At 42.4% G+C, this 24,245-nt stretch overlaps 1 protein-coding gene across 3 annotated transcripts in view; it reads left to right on the top strand.

The window, feature by feature from the left end:
• eps15l1b (epidermal growth factor receptor pathway substrate 15-like 1b) overlaps nt 1–24,245 on the top strand; it is a 51,744-nt gene that overhangs the window by 2,591 nt on the left and 24,908 nt on the right. For 2 of the 3 annotated variants that reach the window (XM_052134252.1, XM_052134254.1), the window contains exons 6-20: nt 414–479; nt 564–689; nt 2,070–2,129; nt 3,819–4,115; nt 6,129–6,289; nt 8,306–8,462; nt 8,692–8,754; nt 8,873–8,958; nt 9,062–9,134; nt 11,429–11,590; nt 12,116–12,313; nt 12,475–12,624; nt 14,795–14,909; nt 15,173–15,273; nt 15,708–15,768. In XM_052134252.1, the coding sequence (XP_051990212.1) occupies nt 414–479; nt 564–689; nt 2,070–2,129; nt 3,819–4,115; nt 6,129–6,289; nt 8,306–8,462; nt 8,692–8,754; nt 8,873–8,958; nt 9,062–9,134; nt 11,429–11,590; nt 12,116–12,313; nt 12,475–12,624; nt 14,795–14,909; nt 15,173–15,273; nt 15,708–15,768 (1,876 nt within the window). The remainder of the gene's footprint in view (nt 1–413; nt 480–563; nt 690–2,069; nt 2,130–3,818; nt 4,116–6,128; nt 6,290–8,305; nt 8,463–8,691; nt 8,755–8,872; nt 8,959–9,061; nt 9,135–11,428; nt 11,591–12,115; nt 12,314–12,474; nt 12,625–14,794; nt 14,910–15,172; nt 15,274–15,707; nt 15,769–24,245) is intronic. The other variant, XM_052134253.1, reaches the window with a different exon arrangement.

Genomic DNA, 24,245 nt, shown 5'->3' with positions numbered 1-24,245 from the left:
TTCTGAAGACATGGATTAAACCACTGGAGTCATATGGATTACTTCTATGCTGCCTTTATGTGCTTTTTTGAGCTTCAAAGTTCTGGTCACCATTCACTTGCATTGTATGGACCAACAGAGCTGAGATATTCTTCTAAATATCTTAATTTGTGTTCTGCAGAAGAAAGTCAGTCAAACACATCTGGGATGGCATGAGGGTGAGTAAATGATAAGAGAAGAGATTTTTGGGTGAACTGTCCCTTTAAACTTCGGCATGTTTCGTAAATAATTCTCTTAATAAGACCACTGAAAACTGAATGCAGCAACGCAGATGTGGACACGGGCACAGTTAATCGTTTGTCTTCACATTGTTCTTCATTTGTCTTCTAAATCATTACATATTAACGTCTTTGACACGGCTTGTGTTTTTCCAGAGAGACACTCTCAGTCCGTCCCTGAACATCTCATCTTCTGCTGCTGATTCCAGCTGGGCAGTTAAGGTACACAATTATTAATACAAGTGAGATATTTGATGGCAAACTGATTTGAAGAGTCTCTTATTCTCCATTTCTGTTGTTTGCTAGCCGGAAGATAAAGCTAAATACGATGGGATATTTGAGAGTCTGTCTCCAGTTGGCGGGCTGCTGTCAGGAGATAAAGTGAAGCCAGTCCTCATGAACTCTAACCTTCCTTTTGACGTGCTCGGAAAGGTGATGATACGCTTTATAGTTTCAGTATAGTGACACTTTCTGGTTGTCAAACGTCAGTTGAACATGTCCATACTTCAAGGGATAGTTCACCCTAAAATACTCATCCTCATGTTGGTCTTCCGTGGAACACATAAGGAGGTGTTGGGCAAAAGGAAACATTTTGACAAGCAGAAGGTGTTGCAATACTTTTTTGTCTTCATTTTGAACATTTATATGTTTTGTTTTAAAATGTAAAACCGAACAAACTTCTTTTTGTAAAAATGTTTTGCTCGTAGAAGTCTACTTATGCTATCTTTATTGTATATTGTACGTGTTACTTGAGTGTCCTAACACTGTTTTAGGAATGCTATAAATTTGGGATGCACCGATACTGGTATCGGAAACGGGTCCGATACCGCATTTCATGTTTTAGTGATGCTACTAAACTGCAAGGGCTTCGATCTAATGCGATAAATATATAGTTTGCATGTGCTGCACGCTTCAAATGTGAGTGCTTGTGAACGTGTGGAGCCAGTGTTGTGCTCAGAACCTTTAAAGCTAATTTATTCATACACAGAAAACACCATCATGAGCATCGCACACTCCATATATAGCAGATGACCGCGAGCAGAGCGCTAATTCACTTTGTAGTGCAAGACACATATAGACTACATATTTATTTAATTTAATGGCAGCCTTTAGCGGTTTAATAAAGTAGCTCAGCGAGTATTGACGCTGACGATCACACCTGGTGTCGCGATTTGGAATCCGAGTGACTACAGCCAGGTCTCCTAAGCAACCAAATTGGCCCGGTTGCTATGGAGGGTAGAGTCACATGGGGTAACCTCCTCGTGGTCGCTATAATGTGGTTCTCGCTCTCGGTGGGATGCGTGGTGAGTTGTGCGTGGATTGACATCTGAGACCGTCAATCCGCGCATCTTATCTCAACAAGTCTTAACGCGCTCAAGTCACGTGATTAGATGCACGGATTGACGGTCTCAGATTCGTCCTCCGCCACCACGAGGACTTGGAGCGCGTTGGGAATTGGGCGTTCCAAATTGGGTAGAAAGGGGGATAAAAACCAGCAACCTTCTGATTACCAGTTATGTGCTTTAGCCCACTACTCCACCACCACTCCAATGATATGCTGAAAATGAACCATTCTATTTTAATTTGAATAAAGTTGAATTAATTCAATTATTTAATCACTATTTTGATGCTAAAATTGAAATTGTTGATATGGCATCCAAGAAACAAAAACAAAACATGCATCATATCAGCAAGTACCAAAAAGGAAGTATCAGTACTTGTACTTGTTCTCAAAAAAATGGTATCGGGTCATCCCTACTCCAAATATTATTTTACATGAGTACACAGCTCCTTTGATTTCTCTGTTGGTAGATTTGGGATGTCAGTGACATTGACAAAGATGGACACTTGGATAAAGATGAGTTTGCTGTGGTAAGTCAAAGAAACATTACCACTCATGCTTCATCTCAGATTCATATATTTCTCAGATTCATATATTTCAAATGACTATGTAAATGCAGGAAAAATTCACAGTACCTTCATTCCCATTTTTGCACTCTTACTATTGGCGTACACTGATCAGCCACAACATTAAAACCACTGACTTGGTGAAGTGAATAACATGTATTATCTCGTTACAATGGCACCTGTCAAGGGGTGTGACATATTCAGCGAGTGAACAGTCAGTTCTTGAATTTCATGTGTTGGAAGCTGGAAAAATGGGCGAGCGTAAGGACCTGAGTGACTTTGACAAGGGCCAAATTGTGATGGCTAGACGACTGGATCAGAGCATCTCCAAAACGGCAGGTCTTTTGGGGTGTTCCCGGTATGCAGTGGTTAGTGCCTACCAAAAGTGTTCCAAGGAAGAACAACCGGTGAACCGACGATGGGGTCATGGGCGCCCAAGGCTCATTGATGTGCTTGGTGAGCGAAGGCTAGCCCGTCTGGTCCGATCCCACAGAAGAGCTACTGTAACGCTGGCCATGATAGAAAGTGTCAGAACACTCAGTGCATCACAGCTTGCTGTGTAAGGGGCTGCGTAGCCGTAGACCGTCCGAGTGCCCATGTCGACCCCTGTCCACCTCCAGAAGCGTCTACAACGGGCACGTGAGCGTCAGTACTGGACCATGGAGCAATGGAAGAAGGTGGCCTGGTCTGATGAATCATGCTTTCTTTTAGATCATGTGGACGGCCGAGTGCATGCGTATCGTTTACCTGGGGAAGAGATGGCAGCGGGATGCACTGTGGGAAGAAGGCAAGCCGGCGGAGGCAGTGTGATGCTCTGGGCGATGTTCTGCTGGGAAACATTGAGTACCACCTACCTAAACATAGTTGCAGACCAGGTACACCCCTTCATGGCAACGGTATTCCCTGATGGCAGTGGCCTCTTTCAGCAGGATAATGCGCCCTGCCACACTGCACACATTGTTCGGGAATGGTTTGAGGAACACGACGGCCTCCAAATTCCTCAGATCTCAATCCGATTGAGCATCTGTGGGATGTGCCGGACCAACACGTCCGATCCATGGAGGCTCCACCTCGCAACTTACAGGACTTAAAGGATCAGCTGCTAATGTCTTTGTGCCAGATACCACAAGATAGCTTCAGGGGTCTTGTGGAGCCCATGCCTCGACGGGTCAGAGCTGTTTTGGCAGCATGAGGGGGACCTACACGATATTAGGCAGGTGCTTTTAATGTTGTGGCTGATTGGTGTAAAATGCAACATGCAAAATGTTTTTTAAAATAGACCAACCTATCTCTACATTCCCAAGGTCAATTTTTTGACCTGTAGTTTTGCTCCAAAATAAAAGGCAACATTTTTTTGGATTACTCCGGTAAATATAGATCCATGTAATTTCATATTTTGCCTTATATCATCATTTATGTTTATCTTTATTCAGAAAGAATTTAGCTGGGGAAGATTTGATCAATTTGACAGAATAACCCTTGAGAAAGTCATATTCGCGGGCAGTTTTGGAGATTTTGGAGAAGGTGTACTTGACTGTCACCTACATTGAATACGGTTACCAAGATTGCTGCCAAGTGGATTGACTTGCTTTAAAAACACTTTGCTATCAATGAGTGAGGATATTCATAAAATCTGTTTTAAATCCACTGCAGGCGATGCATCTGGTTTACGCAGCCAGAGAGAAAGAGCATGTGCCCTCCACCCTCCCCTCATCTCTCATCCCTCCATCCAAACGCAAGAAGATTCCAGGCGCTCTTCCAGGATCCGTTCCTGTTCTCCCCTCCAGTCCTTTCCTGCTGAAGGAGAACCTGCGGCCCACGTCGTTGCTCACCAAGAGTCCACTGACCAGCAGCACAAATCTCTCTCCATCAAACTCATTCAGGATTTCCACCCCGACACCACCACTACAACCACAAACACACACGCAGGTGCACAGCAAAGCAGCCACGGTTGAGTAACACACAACGTTTAGTGCTAACCTGTAAAGCCTGATGTAGCAGCCATCAGACCGGTCTAACTACATTCTTCTAAGTGTACTTTTATGCCATTTTAGTTGGCTTCTTTAGTGCAATGTTTACATGTCTCACTACACAGTGCCATACAAAGGCAAAAGGTAGTAACTATATACATTTACATTTGGACATAATTGAGGTTTGAATGGGCGTTCACAGACCCGTAGCTCGTTTGATTTGTTTGGAAATGGGCTAAAATGGTTACTTGGCTTGCATTTGCTTCTTGGTTTGGTTCGCATTCACCAGGCAACATTTCAAAACCGTGCTCGGATCAGAGCTCGATTGTCGTGTTCAGATATGCCCAAATTAACCATATTAAGGGAGAAAAAGCACCAGGTTCTGAAACAAATGCTCCAAACGAGCCAGGTGACAACAACAATCTCGGTACGATCGCAAACAAACTCTGGAGTGATTTGCTTGTGACGAGAATGCAATCCGACCCATCGGACCAACGAACCAAACAATATCCCAATACAAACCAGTGGCATACCTGATTGATCTGCGAAGAAGAATTAAGCAAGTGGCGTTTAGTTGTCATGTTGGAAATCATTTTTTAGTCCTAATTACATTTTGACCAATCTGATCAAATAAGTCAAGAGGGTGACGTTAAAAAATAGTTGATACTTGCGTTTCATTTGTCACACTGGAAGGTCAAGTCGAGTGCATTACATCATGTGATACAGTATTTCTTATAGTGTGCCATGTTGCATTCTGCACATTTTGGCAAATGTAGTATGTGATCTGCATATTCCATATATACAGTTGCATAATGCAGAAGTAGTTCTAGTAGCTATGCACAATATATCGGCACCATAGCGGTAAAAATTTTATTGTTCCCCATGTATTGGTATCTTAAGCAATGGCCACACTAGACTTTAAGCATGCAAAATTATTTCGGACACTGCAATTAAACAGGATATGATGTCACGTGCAATTAATAAAATCACAAATAGCAAATAATCTAGTATTCAAAATGTCAAAATATACCCTCTACTAATTTTCGTGCAACAATAAAAAGACGCGTTTTTGAAATATGTATTTTTTGTATTAATCTAAGAGGTCCTTGTGTGACGTTTCGATCTTCTAATGGTCTTCAATGGTGATCCAGAATGCAGCAGCACGTCTGGTCTTTAATGAACCAAAGAGAGCGCATGTTACATCCCTCTTTGTCTCTCCACTGGCTGCCGGTTGATGCACGTATCAAATTCAAGTCTCTGATGCTGGCATACAGAACAGTCCCTGGGTCTGATCCAGTGTACCTAAAATCATTTCTGCAGAACTATGCACCCACTAGAAGTCCTGAGGAATGTCGCCTTGTCGTACCAACACAAAGAGGCACCAAAACACTTTCCCAGACTTTCGGTTTCATCGTACCACGTTGGTGGAATGACCTTCCCAACTCAATCCGTGAAGCAGACTCAGTGAAACTGTCTTAAAAAAATGACTAAAAACACATCTTTTAGTTTGTTATGTTTGTTACATCTGTCGTGTGTGTGTGTGTGTGTGTGTGTGTGTGGCACATGTGTGCAGTCCCAGTGAGAGACAAAAAGTGTGTGAGAGAGTTTGGGAAAGACACTAAATGTAAGTGAAGTGTTTATAAGTAAAAATCAAATTCATAGATGTACACAAACACTGCTGTGTGTCTCTCTCTCTCTTTCTCTCTCTCTCTGGCATCTCCAGCTCCTCCTTTATCGCTCTCCCGCTGATTGGGTAACTCTGCACCGGGCGTGCATCCTCACGGGCCACGCCCTCCTCATCAAATATAGTTTTTATGTTTTAGATTGTCTTTATTGACGAAGTAGTATAGCTTTATATTATCGGCCATTTATTGGTTATTGGCCATAACATGATAATAGTAATCGGCTTATTGGTTCAACAATGGTGCATCCGGAAGTACAAGTATTACTGTAGTGTGCTGTTCCTAACATCCCCTCTGTGGGCATTTTGCAGGCCGCCTCTGAGCACTGGGTGGTTCCAGCTAATGACAGGGACCAGTATGAGGAGATCTTTGACCTGGCTGACTCTGATTTTGATTGTATGGTTGGAGGAGGAGAAGTCAAGGACATCTTCATTAACTCTGGTCTTCCTCAGAGCGTCCTGGCACACATATGGTGAGACACCAACCATTTCAACTGTCATTTAAGATAAACACTTAAATAGGGCTGTCACGATTACTTGAAATGAGTTCAGAAATGCGGAAGCACTCGAAAAGCTGATATCCAGCTTTCACAGACCCACTGGACACACGGGGTCACTGCATGCGATTTGAGGTGCTACGCGTCCAGATGGACGAGAGATGTTGAGCCATTCGTTTCCGTGCAGGACACGCTGAACTACGCAAAAAACACATTGGAATGCACTCTAAACCTAACAATCGTTTGCAATATATGCTTTTATGATGCGACTTCAAATAATGTAATGACAAAGCATTTATGGCCATAATGAAAGGTTAAACCCAATATAGGATCCTTGAGAACTTTATTTACTGAATAAAGCTGACAATATGCTGTCAGTCAAAGCTCAACATGAGCCGTTAAAGCCACACAGCTGTGCATCTCGAGCTCCACAGACACCATATAAAACATTGGCATATCTGAAAGAGAAATTAGTGGAAACGTGTATCTCTTAATGATGCGATTACTGCTAATGTTGTATTCCGTGTTGCATGTTAGTTATAGTTAAAATATAATAATTTTATCTCAATTAATCGTCAGAATAATCATTAGATTACTCGATTAATCGGCAGAATAATCTGTGGGACGCTCGATTAAGCGGCAGAATAATCGGTGGGTCGCTCGATTAAGCGGCAGAATAATCTGTGGGTCGCTCGATTAATCGGCAGAATAATCTGTGGGTCGCTCGATTAAGCGGCAGAATAATCGGTGGGTCGCTCGATTAAGCGGCAGAATAATCGGTGGGTCGCTCGATTAAGCGGCAGAATAATCGGTGGGTCGCTCGATTAAGCGGCAGAATAATCGGTGGGTCGCTCGATTAAGCGGGCAGAATAATCGGTGGGTCGCTCGATTAAGCGGCCAGAATAATCGATGGGTCGCTCGATTAATCGGCAGAATAATCGGTGGGTCGCTCGATTAAGCGGCAGAATAATCGATGGGTCGCTCGATTAATCGGCAGAATAATCGGTGGGTCGCTCGATTAAGCGGCAGAATAATCGATAGTGACAGCCCTACCCTTATATACATGATGCAGAAGAACGGCTGGGCGAAATGGCTTCATAAAATATATCTCAATATTTTCCAGCCTATTGACGATATTCAATAAATATTTGGATAGTTATGTATTTGTTCTGAAATGGATGAAAAGTGATTTTTTTATTTTTTTTTATTAGAAAGCCATTGTATTATTAACACTTTACAATAAGGTTCCATTCGTTAACATTAGTTACGCATTAGGTATCATTAACAAACAAAGAACAATATATTTTTTTACAGCATTTATTAATCTTAGTTAACGTTAGTTAATAAAAATACAATTAGTTTGATAGTTCATAGTGCATTAACTAATGTATTTTTACATGTTGTAACTAACATTAACCAAGAGTAGTAAATGCTGTAAAAGTATTGTTAATCTTTAGTTAATATTAACTAGTGTTGCTAACTAATGTTAACGAATGGAACATTATTGTAAAGTCTAACCAAAAACATACTGCTCTAAAAGTGCTAAAAATATGAGCCCCACGTGTGCACAGAACACCACATTACCCGATTATTCTGAAGCACACACAGACCATTTTTATCTGTCATGATTCGCAGCCTTTTGCAGTTTAATCATCAAATATGACCATTTTTATGTTATTTTGATTAATTGTGCAGCTCTGAAGGGTCTACATGTAGGTCTACTGATGCGCTCATTTTGATAATAGGGTGGCGGAAGCTGTGACAGAAGGCAGTGTGTTAATGCGAGCGACCCGTGGTCATATCTCAAACGTGAATTTTGAAGCTGCTCTAAGATGCTAAAAAAAGAACTTAACTCTGCATGAATGTTGTTGACATGCTTGACAAATCAGACAACCGCTTTAGTCCGTATGTTGCGACTTGTTAGCGCCTGTCTGAGTTTGTGCCATCCAAAAGCTTATATTGACTCATCACGTTACCTGTTGTTATCTGCAGGTCCCTAGCGGATACTCAGAGTACCGGCAAACTAACCAAAGAGCAGTTCTGTCTCGCCATGCATCTGATTCAGGAGAGAGTTAAAGGAGTAGACCCACCTAAGAGTCTGACCCCTGACATGATCCCACCTTCAGAGAGAGGACGCACCAACACACCCGTGAGTCACTTGGATGTCTAAATTAGGACATAACAGAAAGAAGTTTTTGAACAATTAGCCAATAAGTTACACTTAATAGCACTGAATTAGAAAAGCGGCATCAGTTTTAAAGAAAGATAGCATAAGCACACTTTTGAGGGGAACTGTTTGCTTCTGTTGGGTGAATTGCTTGTCTATACGTGTGTCTCTAACTCAGTTGTTTTCTTCTTCATCCTCTCGTCTGCTTCAGGTTCTCTCTGCATTCACACCCTCAGTTGTGTCTGAATTAACCCCGTTCACCTCTCTGAGCAGGGTGAGGTTGTTGTTCAGTCACTGAAAATGCCATCTAGTGTTCATGAAGTATTGCATAATTATTTGCATGCAAGATCACAGGGTATAACTAACTTTTACAATACATGACATTTGTGCAGGACAGCAGCAGTTCTGTCGGGTTGGTTGAGCTGACGGGAATCAAAGGTCTTGATGACATCAGCCAGGAAATCTCACAGCTGCAGAGGTGAGAGAGAGACTTTCTGATGGAGCTTGATGTGCATTACAATACCACGTCTAACTTTGATCTAATTTACTCTTTTTATTTTTAATGGTGCATTGCTTCATAGTGAGAAACGTGCTTTGGAGGCAGAAATCAGGCAGAAAGAAGAATCCCTGCGACAGAGGAACAGTGAAGTCCAGGTGAGACTGGAGGTCTCCATTTATATTATTGTTGTTTGTGCAGTTTACCATAAAAATGACAATTGTGCCATAATTATGTATGTTGACCCGCATGTTGTTTCAAACCCTTATGAGAGTGTTTAAACCAAGTCTGCAATGATGTTTAGGTAGGTGGTGCGTGTCAAACTGACGTACACATGAATGGCCGGACACAGGTTTTCCACTAGCACATATACCGTAGCATCACACTCCCTCCACTGGCTTGTCGCCTTCCCACGGTGCATCCTGGTGCAAGCACATCCCCAGGTATACGGCACATACGTACACGGCCGTCCACTTGATGTAAAAGCAAATGGGGCTCATTGGAACAGGTTACCTTCTACCTCTGCTCTAAGGTCCAGTTCTGACGCTCGCGTGCCCATTGTTGGAGCTTTCGACGGTGGACAGGGGTCATCATGGGCACTTTGACCGGTCTGCGGCTACGCAGCCCCATACACAGCAGGATGCGACTGTGTTGTGACACATTCCTTCATTAACCATCAATAAAATGTTCTATGACTTGTGCCACAGTAGACGGGATAGCCTTCGTTGTCCTCGTGCAGCGATGAGTCTTGGACGCCCAACACCCTGTTGCCGGTTTGTGGTTTGTCCCTCCTCGGACCACTGTCGATAGGTACTCGCCACTGCTGACCTGGAGCATTTCACAAGCCTTGCCGTTTCAGAGATGCTCTGACCCAGTCGTCTGGCCATAACAATTTGGCCCTTGTCAAAGTCGCTCAGGTCTTCACTCCTGCCCATTTCTCCTGCGTTCAACTACGTTCAAACTTGACTACGAAAACTGTTTGTTCGCTCGCCATCTAATCTACCCAGACCTTGACATGTGGCCTTGTTAGGAGATGATCAACGTTATTCGCTTCACCATTTTTGTAGCCATATCACCCAGTCCTAGTGAGTAGGCTATACTGTACTGTGGCACTCAGTTAAAGCTCACTCAGTTATTTCTCTTCAAACCAAAATCCAAACTCGCAATTGTAAAGTGGATCAATGGAAAGGAGGAGGCGAGATCCGGCTTGATAATATAAATAATAGTTTTAATGATAAACTTAAAACAAAAGACAAACACACACATGACGGACATGTCCGTAAACGATCTCTCTCTCCCGCACGATTCTCTGCAGTCGGCCTTTATCCCTCACGGAGGCTTAATTAGCCTAATACGGGACCGGGTGTGTAGGATCACGACCCGGCCCCGCCCTTCGCCCTGCCACATTCCTCCCTCGTTCTCTCAGGCTGGGGAGCCCCCGGCCTGACGTACATCCTCTTTCCCTGGGGGAGGGCGTGCTTTAAGTCTAGTCTGCCGGCAGGTCATCCCCGTCTACCTGGACGAGGGAGGGGACAAGGGGAGGGAAACAGAAATAATTAAAATGGGGGGCGTACTTCCTGTAACAGTGTAGTACCCCCCAAAAAAGAGAGCGAGAGGAGAGAGAGATAAAAAAAAAAACCTCTTGCTCGCCAGTTTTCCGATACGCCGCAGCTTGTTCCTCGGCCACTCCTCCACCCTCTATCGGACGACAGCCGCACCTCTCCGGGCGGATCCGAGGCAGTCCTCCAGCCCCTGATGGACGGAACGCCCCGCCACGTTCTTGGGGAACAGAAGGAGTCTCCCGCGCCCCTGGCAGCGGTTCTCTCAATCCAGGCGGTCGGTAGCGAGCCCCTCCCCGCTCGCGGTCGGCAGTCTTAAAAGTCTTAAACCCTGCCGCGTTTTAGCGGCCGGTAGGTGACTCCTGCGCCCCTGGCAGCGTCCCGCGGTCGGTAAGGAGCCCCTTCTCCCCTCACGGTCGGTGGCTATCGTCCTCTTTCAGGCAGCTGGGCTCCTCGTCCCCCGGCAGATGGCCGCGGCTGCTCCGTTGGGGTGGACGCTAGTGGCGAGAACTCTACTCATATCCCTCCTCCTTCCCGGGTTTCCGGCACCAGTGTAAAGTGGATCAATGGAAAGGAGGAGGCGACCTTTATCGCACGTTTTATCTGCCGTCGACCTTTATCCCTCACGGAGGCTTAATTAGCTTAATACGGGACCGGGTGTGTAGGATCACAACCCGGCCCCGCCCTCCGCCCTGCCACAGCAATATAATTGCGTGAAGCACCGTAGTCCATTGAAGATAAACGAGAAACAATTGAGCAATATATCACAGCTTTGAGTATCTAGACACTAAAATTAAAGAATCGTAGCAGCAAGCAAAGTTCACTGATTTTTGGGTGAACTATCCCCTAACCTTCGCTAACCTCCAGATTGGTGTTGTGCTGTTTCTGCACAGGAGGTGCAAAGAGACCTTGAGCTTGAAAATGTCGGTCTTCAGGAGTTTGAGCACCAGAAACGAGACGCTCAGGACCGACTGCATGAGATGGAGCAGCAGAGAGCCAAACTGGAGAGCACACTGAATGAGATCAAGAGCAAGTGGCAGGAGGAGAACATCAAGGTGAGAAGAACCATGATTTGTGCTTATTAAACTCATCTCATCTGGGGTAGAAGGTAGATGATGTAATAAAGAGGCTTCATTGAGTCAAAGTATGTTTCCCATTTAATGTTGAACACTTTTACTATGAAGATTATGATGGAGAGAGAGCAGAGTTTAGCTGTGATGTCTTAAATTGTGCTTCAAAAACCTGTAATATCTTGAAAGTCCATGGTGTTCAAAAGGGTCATTCGTCTCAGCCTAAGGGGCCGTTTACACCAAACACGTTTGTGCTGGGTTTTACAACGTATTGTGCATGAATGCTGTGTTTGTGTTGACGCCATGACAAGTTAAAAAGAGCGTAAACATATAAAAGCACATGTCGAGACACCCTTTCTTGCGCACTGAATCTAGCAAGAAATGTTCTGGCTTTACACGTCTTATGGGTGTCCATCAGGAAACAAAGTCTAGTACAATTAGCGCATTTAAACTAGCGAATTGATCGCACTGCATGATTCAGTCTTTAATATAGGTGTGTTTTGTGTGTAGATCACATCGCTACAGACTCAGATCCTGTCTCAGGAATCAGATATGCAGACTCAGGAGAAGGAGTTGAGCAGAACGAAGACGGACCTCTACTGTATGGAAGAAGAGGAGAAACGGTTGGAAGGGAGTCTGGGTGCAGGCAAAGCCAAACTAGAGAGCATCCTTAAACTGATCAATACATCAAAGGATGAGATGGACCAGGTCATCATTGCTAAATAAAATAACTTTAATAGATTTGAATGAAAAATGTAAATATTTTTTCATATGTTCGATTATTTTGTTTAACATTCCAAGCTTCTTTGTGAATGCACCCGCAGCAGATGCATGTTATGTAATGTTTTAGTTGTGATTGTTTCTTGCAGACACGCAGCAAGCTGAGGGAGGTACAGGAGAGCCAACAGGAACTTAATAAAACCATAGAGCGCTACAACAGAGCTCTCAATGACAGCAAGACTAGTCTGGCAGAGCTGGACCAACTCATTGCTGAGGAGAGCTTAAGCACAGATGTTATGGTGAGGATTGATGCTGATATTTCAGAAACGGCTTGACCTTTTGGGTTGGGAATCGAGAACTGGTTACTTTTTTAAAATGTTGGAACCGAATGATTTTCATTATTTTTTTTTTAATGTTTCATCTGTGTTGTGAGCTTGCAGTCTGAATTGAATGTGATGAGACCGAAAGACTGGGCGCCAAAAAATAATTGTAAAAAATAAAATATATATCTTTCTATTGCGTTGTCCTCCCTGGATGCACACAACTATAAACATATAGTGCAACTAGTATAAACAATTCACAAATTAATTTTATGAGCTGATTTTGTTTTTTTATAAATCGAACAAAAAGACTCCCAAATCAGTCTAGAGATCTAGACTCCCTGAAAAGTACTAAAAGTATCATTAAGTGGAATATAAATTGGAATCGGAACTAGAATTGTTACGTGTGATGGGCGGTGTGATGGTCATCGGCGTGATGAGCCAAAACATTATGACCACCTGCTAATTATGCTGTTGGTCCTCCACATGCCGCCGACACGCCGAGGGGGGTCTTCAGGGGTCTCTAAAAGACCCCTGAAGTTGTACTGTGGTATCTGGCACCAAGACATTAGCAGCAGATCCTTGAAGTCCTGTAAGTGGATTGGACTTGTTGGTCCAGCACATCCCATTGATGCTCAATCGGATTGAGATCTGGGGAATTTGAAGGCCGGGGCAACACCTTGAACTCTTCATAATGTTCCTCAAACCATTCCCGAACAATGTGTGCAGTGTGGCAGGGCACATTTATCCTGCTGAAAGAGGCCACTGCCATCAGGGAAAGGATTGACAGATTGATAGCTCTTTCTTGATTCTGTGGGTGGTGGGGCATGGCCGTTCTTAGTTGGTGGAGTGATTTGTCTGGTTAATTCCGATAACGAACGAGACTCCGGCATGCTAAATAGTTATACGGCCCCGTGCAGTCGGTGTCCAACTTCTTAGAGGGACAAGTGGCGTTCAGCCACTTCAAGAGATGGAGCAATAACAAGTCTGTGATGCCCTTAGATTTCCGGTGCTGCACGCGCGCCACAATGGGTGGATCAGCGCGTGTCTACCCTGCGCCGAGAGGCGCGGGTAACCCGCTGAACCCCACTCGTGATCGGGACTGGGGATTGCAACTATTTCCCATCAACGAGGAAATCCCAGTAAGCACGGGTCATAAGCTTGCATTGACTAAGTCCCTGCCCTTTGTACACACCGCCCGTCGCTACTACCGATTGGATGGTTTAGTGAGGTCCTCGGATTGGCCCCGCCGGGGCTCCTCGCGGGCCTTGGCGGAGCGCCGAGAAGACGATCAAACTTGACTATCTAGAGGAAGTAAAAGTCGTAACATGAAGCGGTGTACCTGGTCTGCAACTATGTTTAGGTAGGTGTTACATGTCAAATTGGCATCCACATGAATGTCCGGACCCAGGGTTATCCCAGCAGAACATAGCCCAGAGCATCACACTCCCTCAACCATCACTTCCCCAGGTAGACAGCGCACACATACACGGCCGTCCATGTGATGTAAACGAAAACGTGACTCATTGGACCAGGCGACCTTCTTCCACTGCTCCAAGGTCCAGTTCTTCTTCGCTCGCTTGCCCATTGTAGGTGCTTTCAACGATGGATGCACTGTGTGATGTGACACATCCCTCCCGTAACCATCATTAAGATTTTCTGTGACTTGTGCCGCAGTAGACCTTTTGTCGGTTCGGACCAGATGGGATAGCCTTCATTGCCCTAGCTTATCGACGAGCCTTGGCCGAAAGTTTTTGAACCAAAATACCCAATATATTCCTTTAATTATAAGGGATAAATGCTGTATAGTTTCACTGTTCTTGAGCCAACACAGGTTTGTTTGTATTAAAAAATACTTTTACTTCACCTTCCATCTAAAGGTTACAGCTAAAAATACACTACACACACACACACACACACTTCTCTCTTTACTCTTGTTATTGTTAGCGTAGTTATGCCACACACTGGCCCTCTATCAAGCGGCACACTTTTTTCCTCGAAAGCGCGCCACGTCTGACATCAAAAGGCCCCCCACAGGAAATGAGAATGCGGCCCACTGGCCTATAGAACTGAACGTAGCCGTCTTCATAATCGTTACAATGATAATATTTGCCCCCCAAAAACAAGCTAAATGCTGCATGTGTTTCAGGAGGACTCGCTGGTGAAGTCCAGAATGGCCTTGTTTAACAGTAGCAGCTCTCAGGTGCTGAACACAGACCCCTTCCAGAGAGAAAACCCCTTCAAAATCGACCCCTTCAATAAAGGTACGATTGAATCCCCTTATAACGTTTACTCGAAACACTTGAAACAGTTTGGCAGTAAATAACTAAAAGTAGTGACACTACTAATAGAACTTACTCATGAAAATATATTTAGGTAAATACTGTTTTCTTATTTTGCTTTTTAGTTTTTTGTTTGTTAGTTTATTACATTAATTAAACATAATGACACTCAATGATATGCAATGGCAGGTTATAATTATATAGTCAGAAGTCATTGTGTGCAATTATTGTTTGTTGTTTTCTAGCTGATCCTTTTGGTGGAGATCCGTTTCAACAGAGCGACCCGTTCAAAGATCCGTTCGCTAATTCTGATCCATTTGGTGAAAGTTCCTCAGGCCATTTAAAGGTAAACAACAATAAAAACCTCTGGAAATTTGGAACAAGTTTTTACACATTTTTACCATCCTACGGTGACACATTATTGACATTTGTTGAATGTCTGGAAACATGCTGGAAAAGGAGAAAGTATTTTAACTCCTCCTACTTTAAAGGGATAGTTCAGTCAAAAATAAAAACTCTTCATTTACTCACCCTTTAAGGTTTCTGCCTTTAAGACTCTTGAAATGATAAATGTAACTCCTAAAAAGTAAGTTCTTCTCATGAGAACTTTGTGGCCGTATGTGAACTGATGCTTTGGGTCGTGTGGTGAAAAAATGTCATACTGTATTTTGGCAGATCCTTGAAGACTTACTGTTATCTCTCTGTCATTCTCATGATAACCCTGTAAGTGTGTGGTTTGCGGTTGTTTTTCTCTCTCTCTCTCTCTCTTCTGTCTCTCAGACCATGTCCTTCAACAGAAAAACCAGCCAGATGTCAATGAGTCCCAAACCAAAAGACTCAGGTATGGAGTTCATCTGATTGGTTCTGATCCACAACTACATATCTGATTATATAAATATATATAAATATGATTTTGTTCATTGGTTTGGTTGAGCCAGAAGTATTAAATGGTGTATATGTATGTAAATGTTGTTTACACTCTTCAGGAAGTCTATTGGGGCTTTTCCACTGCACGGTACGGCTCGACTCTGCTCGCTTTTTGGGGGTTTTCCACTGTGGATAGTACCTGGTACCTTGTATTTTTTTTTTTGTACCACCTCAGTCGAGGTTCCAAGCGAGCCGATACTAAATGTGACGTCAGAACCCTGCAGATCACCGATTGGTCAGGGAGAATCGTCACTACCGGCGTCTCTGGATTTGCGACACGTGACATCAACCTGCTAGTTTTAAAGTTAGCAATAGCGATAACGGTATCGTTTGTTCAGGCGACTTTCAAATTGTAAAAAGAAATGGCTGTGCGCGAAACCACGCCGTGGTCAATAAACGAGGCGCAGGCGTTCCTCTCGTTAGCAACGAACGAAACCACGTGAAACTAAAAAGTCTTTTACTCGATTAATCATCGGAATAATCATTGGGTCACTTGATTAATCGTCGGAATAATCATTGGGTCACTCGATTAATCATCAGAATAATCATTGGGTCACTCGATTAATCGTCAGAATAATCATTGGGTTACTCGGTTAATCGCCAGAACAATCATTGGGTCACTCGATTAATCATCACAATAATCATTAGGTCACTCGATTAATCGTCAGAATAATCATTGGGTTACTCGATTAATCGCCAGAACAATCATTGGGTCACTCGATTAATCATCACAATAATCATTGGGTCACTCGATTAATCATCACAATAATCATTGGGTCACTCGATTAATCGCCAGAACAATCATTGGGTCACTCGATTAATCATCTGAATAATCATTGGGTCACTCGATTAATCATCACAATAATCATTGGGTCACTCGATTAATCGCCAGAACAATCATTGGGTCACTCGATTAATCGTCAGAATAATCATTGGGTCACTGGATGAATAATCATTGGGTCACTCGATTAATCATTGGGTCACTCGATTAATCATCACAATAATCATTGGGTCACTCGATTAATCATCACAATAATCATTGGGTCACTCGATGAATAATCATTGGGTCACTCGATTAATCATCACAATAATCATTGGGTCACTCGATTAATCATCACAATAATCATTGGGGCACTCGATTAATCATCACAGTAATCATTGGGGCACTCGATTAATCATCCCAATAATCATTGGGCTACTCGATTAATCATCCCAATAATCATTGGGTCACTCGATTAACCATCACAATAATCATTGGGGCACTCGATTAATCATCACAGTAATCATTGGGGCACTCGATTAATCATCACAGTAATCATTGGGTCGCTCGATTAATCATCACAGTAATCATTGGGGCACTCGATTAATCATCACAGTAATCATTGGGTCGCTCGATTAATCATCACAGTAATCATTGGGGCACTCGATTAATCATCACAATAATCATTGGGGCACTCGATTAATCATCACAGTAATCATTGGGGCACTCGATTAATCATCACAGTAATCATTGGGGCACTCGATTAATCATCACAATAATCATTGGGGCACTCGATTAATCATCACAGTAATCATTGGGTCGCTCGATTAATCATCACAGTAATCATTGGGGCACTCGATTAATCATCACAATAATCATTGGGGCACTCGATTAATCATCACAGTAATCATTGGGGCACTCGATTAATCATCACAGTAATCATTGGGGCACTCGATTAATCATCACAGTAATCATTGGGGCGCTCGATTAATCATCACAATAATCATTGGGGCACTCGATTAATCGGCAGAATAATCTGTGTGTTAATATTAATATAACGAAACGACGCAAAACTAAAAAGTCTTTCAGGAAGTGTCTCAGCTGTTGGCCACACACGGCTACCACCGGACCTTCCAACAGTGTAGGGAAAAGTTAAAGTGACAGTACCATCAAGGACCACATCAGCCGGAGTGGTTCAAACAGAAGAAAGTGGAAGTGGTTCGACCAAATGGATGCGATCTATGGCAATAGTCTGCTTAGAAATGGGAGGGAGAATGTCCGAGACTCTGCCAGGATGGAGGATGGTATGTTTTGTTACGTTAACTCGATACTCCGCTTGAAAGCTTCACTTTATTTAGTTGACTAGCTACTGGAAAGCTTCTAAAACAACCAGACCAATTTAACTGTTACACTTATGTAAAATCACCATACAACAACTGCTTCATGCAGCACAATGAGCTAGCAGCTAACAGCTAGCGCTCGTGTTATTGTTTATGGTCAGTAATGTTTGTGTTGCTTTTAAGATGACGTCACGGCAGTCGAATCGGCCCATAATCCCACCCGCGTTGAGGCGGCACTAAACTGCAGTGGAAAAGCAAGTAAAGCGAGTCTAGTGAAACCGTAACGTGCCTTGGAAAAGTGCCATATAAGAACAAACTAGGACAAGAGAAAGCAAACACACCAGTAGAGATGAGAGTTTCTGTTTGTTTGTTGTTTATCTTCTACAGTTCTTATCTTTTGGTCTCTGTAGATAAATGGACTGTAATGTTTCTAAGAGAAGTTTCTATTTGAGGAAGCTTGCAGGTCTTCTCAGTACTGTTGTGATGCTCGTTTCATAGAGCCGTAAGAAATTGCACAACCTGGTGTAACAACTACACACGCTTTAACCACAGGGGTTATACACAGTGACCAAGCAATAATCAATGGGGGAAGATTGAGTCAACAAAACTCTTACTGTAGAATAACAAAAAAGTCTAACGAATACAGTTTTAAATGGGTGGTGTTAACTAAGGAAAGCGTCACCATTAATCTTTATTTTTGCCTGAAGGATGATAAAACGAGCCAAAAATCCATTAGTAGAATATCATTGTTGGCGTATCAATATGGGACGATATTAGAGGTCTTGTTTATTATCTGTATCCGTCTGTTTTAGTCGATATTGGAAGCAGATAGAGCGTGTCAGGTCTTATTTTTTCCAGTTCAAGCTCAGTAAAGTTTCTCAATGCCAGATTACAATAATACTAATTAGCAAATTATCTTTTATACTGTACGGCAAAATAGTATAATGCCTGTTTTTTTCCTCAATTCGCCTGCCCTATCCGAGAGTCTTCTAAACCGGTCACCTTTCACATAGGCTAAATCAAATATATTAATAAACACCAGCACGTCATAAACGCTTTTTCGTCAATTTAGTAAGACTCGCTTTCTTCTGCACTCAACAGGCACGTCTTTCTGTGATTTCCGCATAGTACCGTCATTACTGCAATATGGCCGCACTCAGATCTAAATCACGGCTGGCTTGACCGCAGTCATGCAGACGTCCCTGTCCCTCAATTTGGCTGGCAATGAAATTCACCAAACGTTCAGGGTCATTGTATTGTCTACGACAATGTTGTAGATGTGATCGTCGTCTTCTAAGGTGTCTGACACTAATCTGGAAGTTGTCAATGACTGAGAGACATACAGCTCTTTCAGCGTGAGTAAGTCCTTGATCAAAGTAATGACGTATTCGGTCATCCATTATGATGCAACAGTGCGTTTAGCTGAAAAATACTAATAACGCAAGGCCTCTTTGAGCTTACGTAATTCATTTTATTAAATTCCAGAGTCATATAACTCAAAGAGAAATATTATACATGTACATTAATTAGAAAATAGGAAATACAATGGCAAGAAAAAGTATGTGAACCCTTTGGAATTGCCTGCATTTATGTATACGTTTGGCTTAAAATCTGGTTACAATACTGAACAAACACAATCTGTTTTAACTAATAACACACAAATTGTTGTATTCTTTGTGTAAATATTGAATACATCATTCAAACAATCACAGTCTAGGTTGGAAAAAGTATGTGAACCCCTAGACTAATGACGTCAACAAAGAAGCAAGAAGACTCTGCTGACGTGGACCATGCCCCGCAATAAAGAGATCTCAGAAGACTTACAATTAAGAATTGTTGCTTTTCATGAAGCTGGATTGGGTTACCAAGTTATCTGGAAGAGTTTAGATATTCATCTGTCCACAGTTAGACAAACTGTCTATAAATGGAGATGATTCAGTACTATAGGTACTCTCTCTAGAAGTGGCCGTCCAGCCAAGATGACTCAAAGGGAACATCGCAGAATGCTCAACGAGGTCAAAAACAACCCTAGAGTGACAGATAAAGACTTGAAGGAATCATGAGTAACATCTCTGTTCGATCTATATATGGAAAACATTAAACCGGCCCGGTGTCCATGGCAGGACACCAGACATTAAGGCAATAGGGATGCTGTGGAATGACCTCAAGAGAACCGTTCACACCAGAGACATCCTGAGAATATATCTGATCTGAAGCAGTTCTGAGAGGAAGAATGGTCCAGAAATTCATTCTGATCGTTGTGCAGGTCTAATCCGCAGCTACCGGAAACGCTTGATTGAGGTTGGTGCTGCCAGAGGAGGATCGACCAGTTATTAAAACAAAGGGTTCACTTACTTTTTACCACAGCACTGTGAGTGTTTAATGGGATGTGTTCAATAAAGACATGAAAGATTATAATTGTTTGTGTGTTGTTAGCTTAAGCACATTGTGTTTGTCTATATTTGTGACTTTTTAAGACCAATTAATACAGAAAACCAGCTAATCCCAAAGGGTTCACATACTTTTTCTTGCCTCTGTATTTTTAACCAGGTGATACACCTTATACGCCTTTACCGCCCACATTTAGAGGAATCTTGGCGGCAAAAAGGTGCTCAAGTCTGCTTTGAATGCTTTCCAAACAAGAACAGTTTATCTGTTTAAATGAAGAACAAGTATGTATTTTGGGGTTTTATCTGCCCCTCAAGATTTCCTGTTGCACGATGCTATAAATAGTGCGTTTCTGTATGCATTTAGCTACAGGCTTTCCAAAAATAGTCCCGTTTGAACAGGGGACACTTTGTAGCTAAGCGTATCGGAAAAGTCCAAACGTCAGTAGAGAAGTGCTACTGTAACACTCTCTTTCGTTCTGTCCCTTCTCTGTCTCCCCTCATCCCGTTTTTTTCTCTCGTCCACACCACGCAGTGAACAGGTAAGCTCTTTTTGTGCATCCTGTTGGAGGAAGCAGGGATAATTTATGAGAAACAAGCAGACTGATGTGCTCCTTAAATAAATCCTTTTACGGGAACACTAGAGAGTGTGTTCAGAACTGTTAGCGGTCTCACGCATGGAGGAAACACACACACACACACTAGTTTTACTAGCTCAGCTTTCTCAGTGTCACAACAAACAGATGAATTGACAATAGTTTGTTTTTGGGTCATTCCTGTTATGCAGTACCTTTTCGACTCGGTAACATAAATGAATGCTTTCATTGAAATTTACCGAATTATTTCTTATAAAAGACCATCATAAATGTGCTCTGGTCTAGTTCAGGCACTTAAATGTAAAAAGTCTTGACTTCATTATTTTAACAGGATGGAACCTCATAGAATGGAAATAAAAAGCTAGACATTTGCGTAGCGAGTGATTGACTGTTAGCTTCCATATGGGCGTTTGTACTTTTATCAAACAGAGCGCTAGTGTTAAGCACAGCGCAATGCTTTAGGTCATGAGCGGGTAATGCAATAGGTCAGTGAGTATAGCCATTAAGTTTTGGTATTTTCGTGCATGCGCTATAGTTTAGGCTCAAGTGGGTTTGGTCGACAACGTCCGTGCATTGCGCAAAAAGGCAGAAAGTGCCATTTAATGCTGAGGTTCTTCTCCGGTTATTTCAGCGTCTGCATCGTATTATCCAGTCCATTCCCTCAAGCACCAACGATTTAAACAAAGTCAGCACATTACAATGAATTGAAATATGGACTTGTGTTCTTTTGTGCATTAACTGCGTCCTTGATGAATGTCCGGCATATTTCTATGACAGCGACACGTTCCTTTTTCATCTACTGACACACAAATCATGGCCAGAATAAACAGTGATCGTATTGGCGTGCGCTTCACTCCTACCGGAAAAATGACATGCGTTTATTGCAACACAAAAAAATTAAACCAAAAATATTTCTAGATTCAAGTTACACTTAAAACGAAATTAAAACGTAAAAAAAATTACGAAATGGTCAAAAAACATACTAAATCAAAACATTTCTAAATACTAGTCAAAATTAAATCATAAATGCGATTTTGTAAATATACAAAAATAATAATACATATAAACATAACAATAAAAATAATAACAATCATTGAAAAAATTAGCCATGACCTCTTGAAAGTTCAACACTCATCTCATAATCTTTAGTTTCAACAGCGATTGACGGACATTATTTGATGTTCTGTACTTTCAGAATTTGGACATGATCTTTATCACCACCTGCTGGTGAAATCTCCAAACTGCAAATGCAGGAACTGAATTTGGAGTTAAGAGTTGGTTTTGAAACGTCTTGACGTAATGACATATTTCTCTGGAAAATAGCTAATTGTGTTTTGCACCGCTTCGTTAACATAGAATACACCCACAGTAGCACAAACACTCTCTCCCACACCCAATTGCGCTTTGCGCTCTCACCAAAATTGGATAAGAACTTGTTGTGTGCGGTCGTAGCATGTAGCGCTGTGCTTTGCACACTCACGAATATAGAGCCCATAATGTTTAGAGTAATTTAGGCCAACTAATAGCACAAAACACCACAGATCTATTGTTCTATTGATTATAGTCACGGATGTTTCTGCTGTTGTCGTCCCATCAAAAATAATGCCATTCCTAGAGGATGATGTCATTAAGGAACGGGCTTTTGTTAGTGAAAATGAGGACACAGGAAAAAACTATAAATGACATTTTCAATTTTCAGTTGCATTGCGAATTACGTCATTGTGTAAAAAACTATGGAAATATATAAAAGCATTGATTTAAGGTTGTTGATTATAAGTATTGAAACTATGTTTTACGTTTATTGCAAAATATAAAAATATGTACAAATATATAAGTGCATCATGGGAGCGTGCAGTCGATGCAAGGCACGTTTCACAGGTTTCTGCTGTACCATGGGTAATGTAGTTCTTTACCATGAATTCTATCAGACACCATTTTTTTGTCTCCCCTTTTCCTCCTCAATTTGTAACGCCCAATTCCCAATGCGCTGTAAGTCCTCGTAGTGGCGTAGTGACTCGCCGGGTGGCGGAGGATGAATCCCAGTTGCCTCCGCTTCTGAGACCGTCAATCCGCGCATCTTATCACGTGATTTGTTGAGCGAGTTACCTCGGAGACGTAGTGCGTGTGGAGGCTTCACTCTATTCTCCGCGGCATCCACGCACAACTCACCACACGCCCCACCGAGAACCACATTATAGTGACCACGAGGAGGTTACCCCATGTGACTCTACCCTCCCTAGCAACCGGGCCAATTTGGTTGCTAAGGAGACCTGGCTGGAGTCACTCAGTACGCCCTGGATTCAAACTCGCGACTCTAGGGGTGGCAGTTAGCGGCTTTACTCGCCGAGCTACAGACACGATTAATATTTGAACTATTTGAAACATTTTGGGGGATCGGTTACCATAACAACCGATGTTGTTAATCGATGGTATATGCTTCTGTCAAAGCCATCAGAATACAATATTTCATCTTAATTAAAAAATAAATAAATAATAAGAGCAGGACTTTTTGGTGAAGAACTACACTACCCATGATCCTTCAGAGAAAAATCCACCAATCAGAGAATCGCGGCAAACAATGTGCACCAAAAGAGCTCTGCACAAACCACCTATTTCCATGATGCACTCCCTACACTCTCAAACTACTACTCTACTTTTTAATATTTGCAATAAAATCAACATACTGTATATTGTTGAGTCCAGACAGGTCTCCTAAGCAACCAAATTGGACCGGTTGCTAGGGAGGGTACAGTCACACTCCTCGTGGACGCTATAATGTTGTTTTCGCTCTTGGTGGGGTGTGTGTTGTGTGGCGAGTTGTGCGTGGATGCTGCGGAGAATAGCGTGAAGCCTCCACACGCCATGTCTCCGCGGTAACGCGCTCAACTAGCCACGTGATAAGATGAACGTATTGACTGTCTCAGACGCGAAGGCAATCGAGGTTCGTCCTCCGCCACGAAAATAAAACAAACATACTGTATATTGTTTCTATACTTGGTCACACACTTTAAATCAATAGTTTTATATTTTTCCATTGTTTTTAATTTGATTGTCATTTTCAAATACTTTTTAAGCTTAAATACGATGTTTGTATTGTGATTCACCTCGGAGCTGGTTGGTTTGTTTCATGGCTTCTTTCGAATTTATTAAATTCCTTTGGCAAAAATGGCATCAACCAAAGTAAATTCACCCCTTTTTTTCACTTAATTGTGACATTGGGATGAAGAAGAACGAATATGAACTTTAAAAATCGAATAAGAAATTCAAATGTATTGTATGGAATGATTTTCCGGACATTATTCAAAAGG

Source organism: Xyrauchen texanus, chromosome 9 (genome assembly GCF_025860055.1).
Source record: "Xyrauchen texanus isolate HMW12.3.18 chromosome 9, RBS_HiC_50CHRs, whole genome shotgun sequence".
NCBI classification, from domain to species: Eukaryota; Metazoa; Chordata; class Actinopteri; order Cypriniformes; family Catostomidae; genus Xyrauchen; species Xyrauchen texanus.
The sequence above is the reverse complement of the archived record's forward strand: the minus strand, read 5'-3'. Positions and strand labels throughout refer to the sequence as shown.